The sequence below is a fragment of the Oryzias latipes genome, chromosome 5 (assembly GCF_053564925.1).
Source record: "Oryzias latipes strain Hd-rR chromosome 5, Olatipes_Hd-rR_3.1".
In the NCBI taxonomy this organism is placed as follows: domain Eukaryota; kingdom Metazoa; phylum Chordata; class Actinopteri; order Beloniformes; family Adrianichthyidae; genus Oryzias; species Oryzias latipes.
Window position 1 is genome coordinate 3,558,816 of NC_136241.1, and position 17,841 is coordinate 3,576,656.

Here is a 17,841-nt window from a genome sequence, read left to right on the forward strand (position 1 = left end):
ACCTCTCGCTTATACCATTAATCTCTCATTAACACATGGCAAAGTCCCAAAAATGACCAAATTGCTCAAATAATATCCATATACAAGTCTGGGGACAAAAATGATATTCAAAATGACAGACCCATATCAATACTGCCAATTCTATCTACAGTATTTGAGCGAGTTGCATACTCAAGATTGACAGACGATTTTGTGAAATACAATGTATTAGTGCCTCAACAATATGGCTTTAGGAAAAACAGCACCACGGGTATGGCTATCTTAGATCTTGTCGAAAAAATTAATGATGCCTTTGAAAGAGGTGAATACGGTATTGAGATTTTGATACTAAGAAATATTACTCAGCAAATGAATGCATTACGGGGTCAGGGGACTAGCGCTTCAATGGTTCAGGAGTTATATCTGTGGAAGAGAGCAACATGTGAAAGTTGATGAACTAAAATCACATAAGCGTAACATTTAAATGGGTGTACCACAAGGATCCATAATGGGATCACTTCTCTTCATAATTTATATAAACGATTTTGTCTACTGTTCCGGAGACATCCACAAAATTCTTTTTGCAGACGATACTAGTTTATTCATATCACATAGAAATAAGGACCTATTAGAAAAAATCCTAAATGAACAGCTAGTAAAAGTAGATACTTGGTTCAAACGCAATAAATTGTATTAAACACTAGCAAAACTTTTTTATCATATTCCACACATCCAGGCACAAATCCACCTACAGGAAATTAAACAAACATAGATGTACGATCTCTACAACAGGTGGAGTAAATAACATTTCTCTGAATCCATATAGATCGATTTCTAAATTTAAGAAAAATTCATAGATGAACTAGTTAAAATATTATCCAAATGTGTTGGTTTATTTTATAAGATTCGACACATGCTCCCATCAGACGCATTGCTAACATTTTATAGATCCCTGTTTGAGCCTCACCTGACACGCCACAACTTCAGACTACACAAAAGAAAGCAATAAGAGCAATAACCTGGTCAACGCCAAATTCTCCAACGGATCCACTCTTCCACAGATACAGCCTCCTTAAGTTACCGGAACTCAAATATCATAACACATGCACAATGTACAGTGTTGTTAATAAATGAAACAGTCGTTTGTGTGACTTCATTCCACTTTTTTCACCCTCTCATCACTATGACACCAGGGGAAAGCATATGCTAAAAGGAAAAAACAGAAAGTTACAATGTTCAAGCTTCTCTGTCTGTACTAGAGGTCGACAAATTTGGAATATTTGAGACAATGACGTCAAACAGTCTGCTACAATATAAATGTTTAAAAGGAAATTGAAATTGCTATTATTGCCAACATACTGTACATAATGTTGCTGCGACCGAAACCACCTATTAATGTGTTTGTGACACTTATATGGCCACACGCCTGAGTTTATGTTGTTCAAACTCATTGTCGTATTGTCCAACACTTTCCACTAATATTACCATCAGATTATCATTGTATTTTATTTATTTAACTATCATTTTAATTTCCTTCCACCACTCATCTTTTAGACTTTTACGCTCGACTAAAATGCTGGACCCCTAATAAGCATCTGCTTCGGGGGGGGTTCCATTTTTTCCACGTTCTGTGTTGTGGGGGGATTTGTTACTTTTGACACATTGTGGAAAAATAAAATAAACTAAACTCTCTGAGTCACACTGGTTGAAGTTTTGGCTGAAGACCATTTTAGGTCAGAGGATCGGATCATTGAACCAAGAGACTATAAATCAGATCGTCAACCACATGTTGTGAAATGAATGAAATGGTTAAAATGAATCGTTATGCCTGGTCAGAACATACTAAATAAGGAAACAAAGAAGCTTCAGTTTTCCATGAGTGACAATGCTGGAGAAGGCAGGAACAATCCAAAACAAAGCAGCGATGAGTTCAGACCGTGAGCTGCCTGCCGATGAATGGACGGACACAGACGGGAAGCTGAGCAGATCTGATCAGCTCCAGGAAGAAGGAATGTGTTTTTAGAAACTTGCTTCGAGTTTACACCACAAATGAAGTGCTGACTAAGTGAGCAAAGTGAGCAAAAAGCTGCTCAGTAGTTTTTTACTACTGAGCAGATACAGAAACTACTTGAAATCCACAAAACCTTCACCTGGATCTGAATTTAAGAACACATTCAGATTGTGTAAAGAAAAAAAAAAAATTCTGTCCTAAACCACTGTCATATACAGTCAGGTCCATAAATACTGGGACACCGACACAATTCCAACATTTTTGTCTCTATACTCTACCACAATGGATTTGAAATGAAACGAACAAGATGTGCTTTACTGCAGACTGTCAGCTTTAACTTGAGGGTATTTACATCCAGATCAGGTGAGCAGTGTAGGAACAGTATGTATATGTGCCTCCCACTTGTTAAGGAACCAACAGTAAAAGGACAGAACAATAATCATAAACCAAACATTCACTTTTTAATACTTGGATGCAAATCCTTTGCAGTCTATTACAGGAAAGCATAGACATCAGCAGACGCTGGGTTTCATCCCTGGTGATGCTCTGCCAGGCCTCCAATGCAACAGTCTTCAGTTCCTGCTTGTTCTTGAGGTTTTTTTTTCCTTCAGTGTTGTCTTTTAGCAAGTGAAACGCATGCTCAATGGGATTCAGGTCAGGGGATTGACCTGGCCATTGAATAACATTCCACTTCTTTCCCTTAAGAAGGTCTTTGGTAGCTGTTGCAGTCTGCTTTGGGTCATGGTCCATCTGCACTGTGAAGCGCCGTCCAATAAGCAGAAAATATTGCCCTGAAACACTTCAGAATTCATCCTACTGCTTTTTTCATCAATAAATACAAGAGAACCAGTTCCATTAGCAGCCATGCATGACATTCCCACCACCATGCTTCACTGATGAGGTGGTAGGCTTGGGCAGTTCCTTTCTTTCTCCATACTTTTCTCTTTCCTTCACTCTGGTAGAGGTTGATCTGAGTCTCATCTGTTCATAGGATGTTGTTCCATAACTGTGAAGACTGTTTCAGGTGCCGTTGGCAAACTCTAATCCGGCCTTCCTGTTTTTGAGGCTCACTAATGGGTTTACATCATGTGGTAAACCCTCTGAATTCACTCTGGTGAAGTCTTCTCTTGATTGTCGACTTCAACACACACACCGTACATCTCCTGGAGAGTGTTCTTGATCAGACCGACTGTTGTGAAGGGTGTTCTCTTCACCAGTAACAGAATTCTTCAGTCATCCACAATTGTTTTCCGTGGTCTTCTGGGTCGTTTGGCATGCTAAGCTCCTCAGAACGTTATTTCTTTTTAAGAATGTTCCAAACAGTTGTTTTGGCCACACCTAATATTTTTGCTATCTCTCTGATGGTTTTTTCAGCCTAATGATGGCTTGCTTCACTGATAGTGACAGCTCTTTGGATCTCATCTTGAAAGTTGACAGCAACAGATTCCAAACGCATACAGCACACTTCAAAAGCTCTGGGGCCTCATTTATAAAACTTTGCGTAGGATTTGCGTCAGAAATGGCGTACGGATGAAACATAGGACGTGCGTACGCAAAGAAATATTCGGATTTATAAAACCGTGCGCACGCACATCCTACGCATCTTTCCCTTAATAAATCACAACCGATTCTAAATGCAGCGCAGCTTTTTGCGGCTTCATGACACGCCCATATTTGTCCATAAATAGTCCGTGAAACGCCCACAAATGAATATTCATTGATTGCGGAACCATGGCAAACACCGAGAGGAAATCAAAAAAACGTAACTTCACTCAATGTGAAGTAAAAGTTATCGTTGGCGAGGTGGAAAAGAGGAGAAAAGTGTTGTTTGGAGGGCACAGTGTGGACATTACTAATGCCAAAAAGGCACGTGAGCGGCAAACGGTGGCGGACGCCGTAAATGCTGTAGCCTCACAACCATTCGAGGTTGTGAGGCTACAGCGCTCCATCGGGGGGGGGGGGGGGGACACCGGAGCGCCAGATGCATGCGCCGGGGGGACCGGAGCGCCAGATGCACCGGGTGACACGCGTGGTTCCTCCGAGTGCTCCTCTGTAACGCCGGGCCCAAAAGCCCGCAGAGGTCCAACAGGACGGCTGGAGGAAGTCAGAACCGGCTCATAAGCCACTTGTCCTCATTTGCCAGCACGTCTTCTTGCTGTCTAAAAATGCGTTCACTCTGAATTCTTCCATTTGCCACATCTTCTAAGAGCGTAAGATCAGCCATTGTGCGTCATTACGCATTGTGATGGGGCATTTTATGAGCTACAGATGGATGTCGGTAATAATCCACGTGGAAATGGGAAATTGATCTGCGCAAATGTAATTTCTTGTTGCTTTCTGAATGGTTGAGACATACGCCATACATTGTTTTATCAAAAATAAAACAAACTAAAGGCATATGCATGAATAATTCCATAGCTTATGAAGAAATGTTTTAATATGAAAACAACTTTCCCCAGTGGATAATTAGTACGTCCGTCCGCACGCCCACACCTTTGTCTGCTCCTCCAGACGGACACACTGACGAGAATATCAGTTTTGTACATTATTTCGTTCTGTTAACTATATTATTTATGAGGATGAATTGCACAACATGCCAATATTGCAGAACATATTTCACTTTTCTTTTTCCAAATATGTGTTCATTTGAATTTCTGTTGTAATTTTCGTTTGATATTTTTTTTCATTTGTTTCACTGCTGATCGATCAAACGGGTGTTGGTGTAGGCTGTTAATTGTAAGACTTGCTTTGTGAAGTCTTCGTGTTATTTCTGAGAGGCAGTATTGTCATTTTCACTTTCACGTGTTTCTTCCATCTGCCGACAGTGTCGCCGTTTCTCATTTCACCCGTTTTTGTGCGTACGCCTGGGTCAGAGCTTGCGTGGAGGACCGCACATTTTCCCGTCAAGTTTGCTTTTTATAAATCTCAACTATTGCGTAGAGAGTGGCGTACGCCTTCTTTTGTGCGTACGCAACGTTTATAAATGAGGCCCCTGGACCTTTCATCTGCTCTTTGTAGTTGGGATACTGAGGGAATAACACACACCTGGCAATGGAAAAGCTGAGAAGCCAATTGGCCCATTACTTATGGTTCCTTAACAAGTGGTACATATGGTACATATGCAAACTGTTGTAATTCCTACATCGCTCACCTGATCTGGTCACAATAGGAGTGATGGACGAGAGACGGAGACATCGCTGCAACACCAACAGCTGAACTGACTGCAGCTCCTGACAGCTTCAGCTTTTCTCAGCTGTGCAGTTATGAATGTGGATGACAACCTTTGAGGGTTAGCTCTAAATAAAGAACGACCATCCATCCATCATGTAGACCCGCTTCCTCCTGTGGAGGTCACAGGAGTGCTGGGTAAACTCTGACCAGGAACCACACTGGCTCCTGCAGGTCATCCACAGTCACCAGTTAGTCTGGGAAACATCTTTTTGGACTGTGGGAGGAGGTCAGAGAGAACATGGAAACTCCCCACAGGAAGGACCTAAGCAGGATTTGAACCAGCACCATGTCGCTGTAAGGCCACTGGGATAACCTATAACTTTATCTAAGTTTTCTTAGTTTTGCTGCTGTTTTTTTAAGGGATTCAGAAGCAGCATGGAACAATATGGAACAACATGGAAGTGCATGGAACCCTATGGAACAACATGGGAGTTCTGGGAACGTCATAGAACAACATGGAAGAGCATGGAACCCTATGGAACAACATGAAAGTGCATGGAACCCTATGGAAAAACACGGGTGTGCTGGGAACGTCATGGAACAACATGGGAGTGCTGGGAACGCCATGGAACAACATGGGAGTGCTGGGAACGCCATGGAACAACATGGGAGTGCTGGGAACGTCATGGAACAACATGAAAGTGCATGGAACCCTATGGAAAAACACGGGTGTGCTGGGAACGTCATGGAACAACATGGGAGTGCTGGGAACGTCATGGAACAACATGGGAGTGCTGGGAACGCCATGGAACAACATGGGAGTGCTGGGAACGTCATGGAACAACATGGAAGTGCATGGAACCCTGTGGAACAACACGGGTGTGCTGGGAACGTCATGGAACAACATGGGAGTGCTGGGAACGCCATGGAACAACATGGGAGTGCTGGGAACGTCATGGAACAACATGGAAGTGCATGGAACCCTGTGGAACAACACGGGTGTGCTGGGAACGTCATGGAACAACATGGGAGTGCATGGAACCCTGTGGAACAACATGGAAGTGCATGGAACCCTATGGAACAACATGGGAGTGCTGGGAACGTCATGGAACAACATGGAAGTGCAAGGAACTGTCATGGAACAACATGGAAGTGCATGGAACCCTATTGAACAACATGGGAGTGCTGGGAACGTCATGGAACAACATGGGAGTGCTGGGAACGCCATGGAACAACATGGGAGTGCTGGGAACGTCATGGAACAACATGGGAGTGCATGGAACCCTGTGGAACAACATGGAAGTGCTGGGAACGTCATGGAACGTCATGGAACCCTATGGAAAAACATGGAAGTTCACGGACTGGCATAAGACGACATGGAAAGGCATGAACCTTTTTTGGGAGGAAATGAATGTTCCAGAGGTTTTTAGGAACTACATGAAGTTCATTTTTGCTCATGAATCAATGTGGATGTCTTCACTTCATCTCACATTGTTTTCAGTTCATTTCTAAAAGAGAATAGCTTTCTTACAGGGATCATTGCTTCTTTGTTGAGTGTAAATAAATCTAAACAACAGCATCTGCACGTTTAATGGAAAGCTGAATCAGCAGCATTTGCTGCTCACCAACACTAAACTGGTTTTTGTGCTTTTTCACTGCCTGCTTTACCAACGTCACCAGAAACTAGGGTTGGGCGATGTCCCTTAAATTGGCCGTTGACGATGTTTGCTGTCAACCATCGGGATGGACGATGACATCGTAGGGGAAGGGGAGGGGGGGGGTATTTTTACATTTTTCGTTCTTATATAACTGCTATTCGTTTTTTTGCTTTTTTCATTTTATTTCCCAACTAATGACTAATCCGCGATGATCCAGTATAAACTGAGGGAAGTGACTTTAACAAAAAAAGTAACAAACAAAATAGAAAAGAAGTAGTCCGCTCCCGCACTTAACTAGTGAAGTGGACCGGCGGAGCGCGGACTTACAGCTTTGTGTTTGATGGGAAGGGGGGGGGGGGGGGGTACATGAGCGGTATGTGTGGGAGATTTAAGACTGCGATCCGTCCCGCAGCTCTAGGGGTACAAACAACCGAACTCAGAACCGGGTCTAAAAGTGTGTGTCTGAGCACAGCTCGGATCGTCAGCACACACAGCGGTTTGAGCTTCAAAGCAGAAATGTCGCTCAGTCCTTAGAAAACATTCAAACAATCACGTGGATTTGTGTTTCCAGTCGTGTCCCGACTAAATAAAGGCTGATGTTATTCACAGCAAGCAGCACCACCCAAAGCTAATGTTGTTAGCCCGTGTTAGCATACTGCTAATCCTGGCTTCGGTCAGAAAAAGCACTGACCACACGGATTAAAATTCAAATGATGAGCGAACAGGTGTTTCATAATAACCGTAACATTATTAAAGGCACGTTTAGAAGATCATCTCGTATTTTACCGAGCTGACATGTCAATGTATATAGCCGCTCGGCGCTGTTTAACATTGTTTTGTATTGAATTGTTACATTCAATAAAGTTTGGGGAAAAAAAGCCGCTTGGCGGAATTTATATCCTTCCGGTTTTCAAACCCTACTGCGCATGTGCGAATGATTTATTCCGACGGAAAGTGTGACCTTAGTGAACGTTTTTATATTCTGAAAACATTTTTCTGGGCCCATGTACACGGTTGGATTCTAATCCGACCATTGATCCCATCAAGATATTTTGTACATGTAACCGCGGCTTCTGGTGTCGACGCGCAACGTGGCGGGGGCGTGGCATCACGATGGTGGTCTCTCCATGATGATATCGTCCATCGGCACAACCCTACCAGAAACTAAAAAATATTGGAGACAGGAACGAAACAAAATTCTGCAAGAGATTTGAAATACAGCCAAAGGGATTATTATGGGATGTGGGGTCTGATCATATTTCTGCATACGTGGAATTTTCTTCCTTTGCCATCAGAGCTGACGTGCTTCAATTAGTCTGATTTTCTGTTCATATGCCGGTTGGGGGTCATTTTGACGACAGGTGCAGATGTATGACTTCATTTGAATCCAAGAAATCTGCGTTTTTTTCCCCGCATCTTGTTTGCCAACTCTAGTTTTGATTACATCAGCGTTCCTGCCCGATAGCACCTGATATCTCCAAGAGGCCTGATGTCATCTGCAGTGGCTCAAAAGGTGGGCGGGGAAAGCGTTTTTTTTGGTCATGCACACTGACCTGTGAACTCCAGGTTGGCGGCGTCCTCCAATAACTGCTCTTTCATGCTGCCGAGTGTCTCCACAATCATTTCCTTCATCTCTTCCTGCTTGCGGTTTGCGATGGCCATGAGGGAGCTGAAGAGCTCCCCCTCCTTCTCGCGGGTGTATTCCAGCCTGCGCGGCGTGATCTGCAGGTCCCTCTGCATGTCAAAGGCCTGCAGGGGAATGAGGCAACAAGGTCAAAGTTCCTGTGAGGAGCACAGAAGGTTAAAGATCCAGGAGGAACGGAGATTATGAGGCAACAGCAAACGTCACCAGACTGAAGCAATAAAGAAAAGAATGGGTTCTGCAGAATCTGTCATCTTGAAATAGTAATCCTGGACGTCCATCTGCTCACCTGGTTGATGAAGAGATCTAGACATCGGCAGTGAAGTCCGTTCAGCACGTTTGCAGCCTCTACTTGTTGGTTTTGGAGAACCTGGCGAGTGAAAGGAACCAGCAACCGATGCAGCCTATCGAATGATTCCCCCAGCATGCTCTGGGGCTTGGCACCCGGTGCAGGGATCAGTGTCGGAGCGCCGCAGGAACAGTTGCCCGTTGGGCTGGTTAGGAATCCGAGTGAGAGGAGCTGTTTGTGGAGGGAGCTCTTCTCCCGCTCCTTCTCCTTCTCCTTGTCCGCCCCGCGGCCGGGCTCCGGGGAGGCGTTCAGAGCGCCGTCGGGAAGACGGACAAAGCAGATGGGAAACGACAGCATCTCTCTGACCTTCCAGAGCTCAGACACCTGATCTGCAGTCAAGGAGTCCTGGTTGACGGCGTAAAGGATGATGGGAATCACGCAGTGGCTGCAGTCCTCCAGAGCCTCCTCTATGGGCTGGACGCTTGGGCAGGGAACCACCATGACTTTAGCTTCCTGAAATACAGAAGTCGTCTGATGAGACGCCGTCTCTAAGCTACCACAGTGACGCTTTTGAAACCCGAAAGGTAAACGTGAAGAAAATCATGAATACGTTCACTGTAGATCACGTCATCAAAGAAAAGCTTCTTTATTTCCTTTGTCCTTATCTAAGTTTAGACAATCATTTAGCCTGATGAATTCTGGGAGTTCAACAGTTCTTAGAAAAAACTACAAAGGCTCTTTCAGTCCTCAAACACGTTTTCTTTCAAGAAAATAGATTAGCATTAGCAACATCCGTTGGTTTTGACGGAGCTGATGTTTCAGTTTGAGCTGAAACTGTGACCACTACAAACTGAAACGGGAGCGTTTCTGACGCAGCCACACTCGGCTGCCGCACCACTAATGACATCATCTCCACCATTAGGCCTCAAACCAATTTTGCTTTCTTAGCACAGCTGAGAAGATGTACCTTTTTAAATCTGCCTATTAGAAGCGAGCACATCACTTTGTCAGATACAGCTGTCCTGCTGGAGTCTGAAGCTGAACACAAGACAAGAAGAATCCAAAAACATCCCCCCCCCCCTTTGAACACATAAATATTTGTGTTGGCCTTAGGAACGACATGAGTAAAATAAAAAAGGAGGTCTGACAGCAGAAATGTGAACAGAATGGCAGCTCGCTGTGCGACGAGGAGAAGGCTGCAGAAGAAACGGGCCGGCATGAGCGGCAGCCACACAAAGGAGACAGTCAGCCCCGTCTCCAGAGAAGGAGGCCGGACTGCCTGAGCGGGAACAAAGATGGCCTGCAAACATTTGCAGTCCAAATCAGCAGCATCTGAATGCCCTCAGATCCAAGAGTTGGAGGATTTTCAGTGACAGAAAGAACAAGCTAAGTCCTTACTAAGGGGACTGTGGATCCTCAGCAGCCAACAACACAGAGATAACAGTGATGGGGTTGATTAGTGAAAGGCGGCGGTGAGTCAGCAGCCCGGGAGTGCGTTCAGGTTCAGGGGGGTAATTAGTGGTAGGTTCTCATTTTCTGTCTTCCAAAACACAACGTGCTAAATATGGCAGAACGGTGAGAAAACCACAGTGAGGGGAGAGATTCTGAAAGCTCATCCCAGCTCTGTGCAGCCAGCAGGATCTCTGCTGCGTAGCTAGAAAAAAACAGCTTTAAAGTCGGAATGTTTCACGGAAGAAGGCCACAGGAAAACGTGGTGTTGGAGCAAACTGAACGCCTTTGTTTCCCCAACAGATGTTTTCCTCAAAGGCCCTTTTTTTCCTTCCTATGGTCTAGTTTTTGGGATTTTTGTGGGCCTCCAAGCAGCAAATGTTCTCCTGAAAAGCTCTGACTTTGGGGATTTCATCTCACTGATCTGGAAACCTGAAAATGTTTGTATGAAACGCTGCAACAACAACAACAAAAAACAGCAATTTCAGAGAGTTTTAGTTCTGAAAGTGTAACCATAGCAACTATATTTTTTTACACGAAGCAGTCATGTGAATCGCACCAGACCAGTAGCATTACGTAAGGGGGGCGGGCTGGTGGGCCGCCCTGCAGCAGAGCTGGACCCAGTTTCTCTGGGCTCGGCGATGAGCCCTGATCCAAACGATTAGAGGCCAATTTCCGTGTGTCACACATGAAAAGAATGACTGTGAGCCTCGCACCGAGCCAAATCGTGTCACCCCCACAGGACATTGTAATTTTCAGGTCACACTGGATGAAGCTTCTGCATGACTGCAGCTCTGCGGCCGACATTTTCCAGCCTTTTCTACAGAACTCGTAACTGTCGAGTCTGTTTTCCCCTAAAATAGAAAGAGAAGGATGAAAAAAGAACTACTAGAGGATTTTAACCCTGAACAGGAGCACAACTGACTTTAGTATAGAAAAAGAGAAAGTTCCCTTGAAAATAATCAGCTCTGCTCTGGATTATCTGTGAGCTTACCCATGTGAGCAAAGGCCAGTTTAAATGAGAGACAGCAAGGAAAAGAATGGACTGATCCATTTTTTAACAGGAGGAAGCGCTTCAAACACATATTTGTGGCGTACTCACTGTGCTGAGAATTGTAAAAAACTTTGCTTATTATTTCTGAGTAGTAAAAACAAAAATACCGTATTTTCCCGACCATAGGGCGCACTGGTTTATAGGCCGCAGTCTCAGTTATGGGTGATTTTTCTGGTTTTAAGACATGCATGCTAGTGTGTTTAAAAAAGGCTGCGGGAGCAAAGCTGAGTTGGTTGTGATTTATTTTTTATTTTCTCAGTCATCAGTCAGCATCCAAAAATCAAAGTCCTCATCTTCTGCATCTGGAATGAACAGCTGGGCCGAATTTCTATCAAACACGCCAGCTTCCCTTTCCTCATGGTCAGAGTCCGTCTCCTCCCAGTCTTAGTGAACGTCAACAGTGTGACTCACCGGGACGTCAAAAGTGAGCAGCGCCTCGTCCACGTTGGTGATGTGGCTGGATGTGTTTGTCTGCAATCTTTACACTGCGGCAGGAGCAGAAGATGAACATCTTTTGATTGTAATCCGCTGGAAGTTGCCGCGCCACCGTGGTCCTTGCCGGGATGGAAAGATGACGGCGTTTAATAAAAGCACAAAGACGGACCTCCTTGAAAATGTTCAGTTTTCATGTCCTCTGTAAGCGCTACACCTTCAGTGGAATGGTGACTGTAGAGACGCTTCTCCCAGATGTTCTCTGATCCTTGATCCATCGCTCCAGTCGGTCTTCCAACTCGGGCCGCCTCGCCTCGTTTCCACGGAAACTCAGCTGTGTCTTCTCGACTTGTTGGAGTTTGTTTTCCAGCTTCCTTCAGTTGTGAACCATGGATTCCTTCATCTTGAATTCTCTGGCAGCTGCTCCATTCCCATGATCCTCCGCGTGGCTGATAGCTTGCAGTTTAAGCGTGTCCCTTTGCATTTTCAGGGTTTCCAAAACGATGTTCTTCATAATGCACAAACGGGGGGTGTCTCCTTTCACGTCCTCACTTCCCTCCTTAGCGTTCTCATGCTGTCCTCTACCATATCCTCATAACTGAAGTCACGCAACACCTTAGAGCACACCGTATATTTTGGAGAGCGCATTATGGTTGTGAAAATACGGTAACTGAAAGAATTAAACTGGTAAGTTAAAACTTACTGTACCAGTCGATTATTAAAACTGCTTTTGACACAATTATTCCCGGATTTACCTTTGATAACTCTCTACACAAGTTTGTTCCACTGAAATGTGGATTATAATAAAATTAGATTGTCTATAACAATTAGATTGCCAATTGAATGAATTTAATACTTACTTAGATAAATGCTTTAACAAAGCAGTAGAGCAAACATGGTTTAATGCTTTTCCAGGGGTTTCTACAGATCATGGGAGACGAGTTAAGCCAGGAAGTTCTGCAGATTTGCACTGGACTATAAAATCCAACATACTTGTGGATGGGAGAAATAAAAAACCCTTTCAAACCTGTTGTGTTTGTGCACCAACAGTTGGTTCAGAAAAGCATCTCTGCTGTCATCCTGCAGCGTCATTAAAGCCTTTTACAGTTCAGCACTACTCACCTGTTTGGACCTTTGCGTTGCATTTTAATTCGTGTTAAAAAGATGTTTTTGTTCTTTTGTCTTCAAATTATCGCAATTGTCTTCAAATTACCGCAGAAGATGACCTCTCGCACTTAACCAATGAAGGAGGAAGCACAGAGGCACAGAGAGACACTCCTATTGTGTGTTAAAAAGTCCACTACGGTACAGTCTATTGGACTGATATTAACAATAAAAATAAAACTGTGTTGAGCAATAGTCCAATGTTCTTTAATAAATGTTTTAAAAAAGCGTCAGAAATGTTTCTGAAGGGTTTTAGATGAGTAAGGATCAGTGACGGACATTCTTCTGCTGCGAGGATTTTTGTTTTTGTTTTTTAGAGTCATGAAGGTACAGAATGGGTTTAACCCTGAAGAACCAAAAACTGTTTTCTTCTGGACTTTTAGAACTCGCTTGACTTTTCTTGCTTGTTTATTCATCTGTGGTAGCAACATTATACAGCCACAAAAAAACTAAAAATGATTTGAACATTCACACAGGGTGACGTCTCAGTTCAGAAATAGACCAAATTCAGATTTTGGGAAATATAACAGTTTTCTTTTAGTGGTTTGCTTTTACTATATACTGACATTTATGAATATTATAACACATTATAAAACCATAAAGTTTCAACAATAAAAGAGACTAAAGGCATACAAGTTTATGATGTTAGGATAAAACAAAGTACCTGAAGCAGCGGGTGGTGCAGGGTGATCTCCAGCTCTGCCAGCCTGTGAGCTGGGTCCTCACACTCTTCGTGGATCTCCAGATCCTCTCTGGGAATGGTATCCCAGCGACCGCGGTTCGCTGCCAGCTGGTGCACCAGCTCATACTGACCCGGCAGAGCCAGGCTGAGTCTGGTCTGTCTCCCGTGGGTGAAGCACAGCTTCCGTCTCTTGCAGACGCTGCCCTGGACGCCGTCGCAGGCCTCTCCGGCCTCTGGGCCCAACGGCAAGAGCCGTTCCCCCAGAAGGCAGTTGAGCAGCTGGTAGCGGGCGGCGCAGTCCTGGCCCAGGATGAGGATGTAGGGGGCGGCCCCCACGGTACGTCGAAGAAACTCTTCCTCGTGACTTGGAAAAGAGATGCAGCTGAGCTGGCCTACAAAAGGTAGACGGCAGGATGTGAAGCTCTTTCAAAATAAGAGGAAAATATTCTAGCAAAATTTCACTTAAAGTCCAATCTTCTTTTGATCTACGTTCAAAATGTTCACAGAGGTCTTTTAATTCTGATTACGCCGTTTTTAGCCTAAATCAGAAAACCTGAGTAGTTTTCTAGGACATAGTTTCTGCAGAGCAGCAGGGGTTCATTCGAAATTCACCTCCGAGGCATGAGCGGGACTGTTGGCACAGAGCAAGCCCACCCCCCTTCCCATTGCTCAGAGCTCACCTGCTAGCTTCTCACAACCTCAACCCAACGACACCGCTGCAACAAAAACGACGATCAATATTGAAGTCATCCAGCCAGATACCGACTCAGACATGGTCAACGAAGCACGGACCTACTTTTTATTTCGTTATATTTGTCTGTAGTTCAAGTTATAAACTGTCCAATCAGAGGCCTTGCTAGGAGCGTGTGGTCTCACAATCGAACGTTCAAACCGTTTGACAGATTCTCCAGTGGTAGGGGTGTGGCCTTCCAACCAGTTCACTCCTAATTTGGTTGCCATAGAGATCTACACTCAGACCAATCACTGTTTACTGAGAATATCTGGTTCCAACATGGCGACGTCCATATCGCGAAGAAATGGCGACTAAATAGATTTCATTTCGTTGGAGCTGCAAGTAAACCATTTTCCATAGATGACATCACACTCACTATACAGTCAACGGGCCCGTCTACAGTAAATAGCAGCGTTTTTTTCGTCTGCTTCTGATTCACAGTGAATAATAAAAAGAAATACTCAGAAAACGAATATAATAATAATTTTTTCATGAATGTCCTCCATCATGAGAAAAATGCCAGAAGAACATTTTAAAAAACCCCAAAAAACACATTTTCATTGGAGTGGGTCTTCGATTTGAATCTTCATCAATTCTTAAACTTCCAAAGGAACAAACGCCACAGCAGCATGACACAACCGCTCTGATCAATCTGAATCATGTCCAACATACTTCCATAGAAGACGAGGGAATCCCCCTAGGATCAGTTTTTGTCAACAGCATCCTCCGTTGAGTTCAGCTAACCCAAACGGCCTTTTTCTACCTCAGGAGGTGTGAGGTCTTTATGGCTCTTGACAGGAACATGCAAACCCGCGTGTGACCTCCGCCAAAGGCCACAAATCCAAACATTTTCTCTCCAGATAAGAGCAAACTCAAACATTTACTCAGACAACTTTACTGAGTCCTACTTTAATCAGTACTTCAGCGTGGAATGCAGCTGTGTCGTAGCTCGTTTTCCGCTCATTCTGCAGTCATGGAAGCAGCTTTGAAACCTCATTCTGCTGGGATTTCTGAACGCTTTCATCTATAACTTTATTTTTGCATAAATAATGCCACGATAGCAGGGTCAGCAGGTGACCCATACCCAACGTGCACAAACAAGGGTCGACTAAAGCCACCTCAAGTTTCCAGCCTGAAGTCTCAGCATTTTTGGTTGGCTTTAGGGAGAGAAGGGCTGCTAAGCTCATTCTATGACCCTAATTAATGGATTTATTTCTGCTTCAGCCTTTCAGCTGTTGGATCTGTTCACAGCAGCTCCTCTGGATGGTTCAACAATGTTGAAATCCCACTCCGATCATCTTTGATCCATTTTAAAAGGCCTTTTAATTAAAATGATCCTGTTTTTAGCCAAACTCTAAACAAAAAACTATCGTTTCTAGGCCTACACAATAAATCACAAATGTATGGTTATCAAGCTGTGCAATACACATATCGAAAAAGACGGTGAAAATCACAATAAATGGTAACCTTAAATGTGCTAAAATGATCTTATGGTAGTTTGAAGTATTTAACAAATCAAATAAATCCATTTATGCATTAGACCAATCGGATGAAGCCCTTTGATGTTGGATGTTTGCCTCCTATGTAGACAAGAGCCACTAGGAGTAGAATTGAAGTTATGTTGACTCTTAAACTGTTGCAGTTGTTACTGTTGCTATTAGTTCATGTATCGCAACTTATATTGCCATCGGAATATGGATCACTAATATCGCCACATTTAATCTTACCGTGCAGTCCTCATAGTTCCATAGTTCATTTGTAAGAAATTCACTTCTGAATTCTGGACGAGACTTCATTTCCCATCAACCCTTTGTGTACACTTTCTCCCACCAGCTTATGGCCCGCCCCTCGCACCCCCAACAGAAATGGCCAGCGAAGCTATCCAGCCGTAGCTTTGAGCCAGACGCCAGCTCGGATCCATTGGTCAGCTGGATAGCTCGGCTGGTTAAGTGCGGGACCGGCTCATATTTAGGGTTTGATTCCCAGGGTGCGCAAAGAGCTTTTAACCAGTTTGGGTCTTTGGCAACTCTGTAGTCACACATCTGTGCTGGACCCCCCAACCCGGATGAAATACGGGGGTTGTATCAGGAAGGGCATCTGGCCTAAATCTGCCAAATCATCTATCTACATCATCAGAATGGAGCGGAGCAGAGAGCTCCTGGCTTCATTATTTCTCAAACGGAATTGTTGTTTTCATCTGCTCCTGATTCACAACGATTTGGATAAAGCACTACTCAGAAATGCAACCGACTCTCAGTTTTCTTGCCATGCATCCTCCATCATGACAAAGTGGGTCTTTTCTGATCGAACCCGTTCAAACTCACTTGCTTCCAGTGAATCCGCGTTTATGGTCGATGCGCAGGCGTTGCTGTAGTTCTGTCGTATCTCCTTGAAGAAGCTGTTGGTCTCCTTCAGGTTCTTCTTCAGCTGGACCGAGTTCTTGTTGTAGTTGTTGAATATTCGGGTCATGTCCCGGGCTAAAGGGGTCGTTTTCTGCTGCTGCTGCTGCTGCACATTTCCCTCCATCATCATCGAACGGCGGGACAAGTTCGACGCTTCAAAAATAATAACTCCACTTCAACAGGGAGAAAAAATGTTAATTTAACACACCTGTTGACGTCAGGTGAACGACTCAAACGAGACGAGTGGACGACAGTCCGTGGAAACGGCGCCTCGTCTGGGGGAGCCGTGGGATCCGACTAACGCAGCTAGCTAGTTTGACTGAGTCCAACAACCGGAGCGTCGTTTCACCGGCAAGCTGGCCGCCTTTTCATCTTGTTTTCGATATTTATTTATTTTTTGTTTGTTTTCTTGTTTATGTTTTTTTATCGACACAAACTGAGACCGAGGCGCTTAGTTTATCGACAGCTGCAACCAGCAGTAAGCTAGCTCTGCGACCGCGTCGAGCAGCAGCAGCGCCGCTAGCCTGAAGGCATCTCCAGCCCGTCCCGAGCCTGGCCTGGGACAAAAATCATACTTTCACGGAAACAGTCCCCCCCACCACCACCACCTCCTCACGGCCATGCAGCACCAGCGTCTACGGAACAACCGGATGTTATTCTCACGCATACATACAGCCTGAACGCCGCTCTGCCCGCTGCCGCTGCGAAGAAAAACATGCGAAATAGGAAGCTATGGGTCGGAAAAACCCGCCGACATGTTTCTTCCGACCCAGCACGACGAGACCGACGAATCTGTTTTCTCCCTGCGGGAACGGAGATGCGGAAAACGGGCAGCTGTGCCGCAGGGCGAGGTGTGTCCCGACCGAATCACTGCGCCGCGCTCAGAGGCAGGGCAAAAACAAATCACAGCAAAACAGAAAGCCGACCAAGTTAGCAGTGGGTGGGTCCAGGCCGCCGAAGAGGCGCATGGGAAATGTAGTTCCTTCTTAAAAAACACCATCTCACAGCCTCTTACATGTTTTTGTAACCAGTTTGCATTCAGAAGATCAAAATCAGTTTTTAAAGTCATTGTGTAAACGTCTTTTATCTTTTATCAGAAAGTGTTATTTATCTGGTTTTCAGAAATCTGATAATCACACCTAGATTTCTACCTAAACAATCTTTTTTTTACATGC

At 44.5% G+C, this 17,841-nt stretch overlaps 1 protein-coding gene across 1 annotated transcript in view; it reads right to left on the bottom strand.

Moving 5' to 3' along the window:
* Window positions 1–16,877, bottom strand: part of dstyk (dual serine/threonine and tyrosine protein kinase) — a 31,121-nt gene extending 14,244 nt beyond the window's left edge. Inside the window, exons 1-4 of the mRNA NM_001122933.1 lie at window positions 16,589–16,877; window positions 13,514–13,923; window positions 8,751–9,263; window positions 8,373–8,568 (exon numbers count right to left, since the gene is read on the bottom strand). Of these exons, the coding sequence (NP_001116405.1) occupies window positions 8,373–8,568; window positions 8,751–9,263; window positions 13,514–13,923; window positions 16,589–16,796 (1,327 nt within the window). The 5' untranslated portion in view covers window positions 16,797–16,877. The remainder of the gene's footprint in view (window positions 1–8,372; window positions 8,569–8,750; window positions 9,264–13,513; window positions 13,924–16,588) is intronic.
* Window positions 16,878–17,841: the final 964 nt, after the last annotated feature.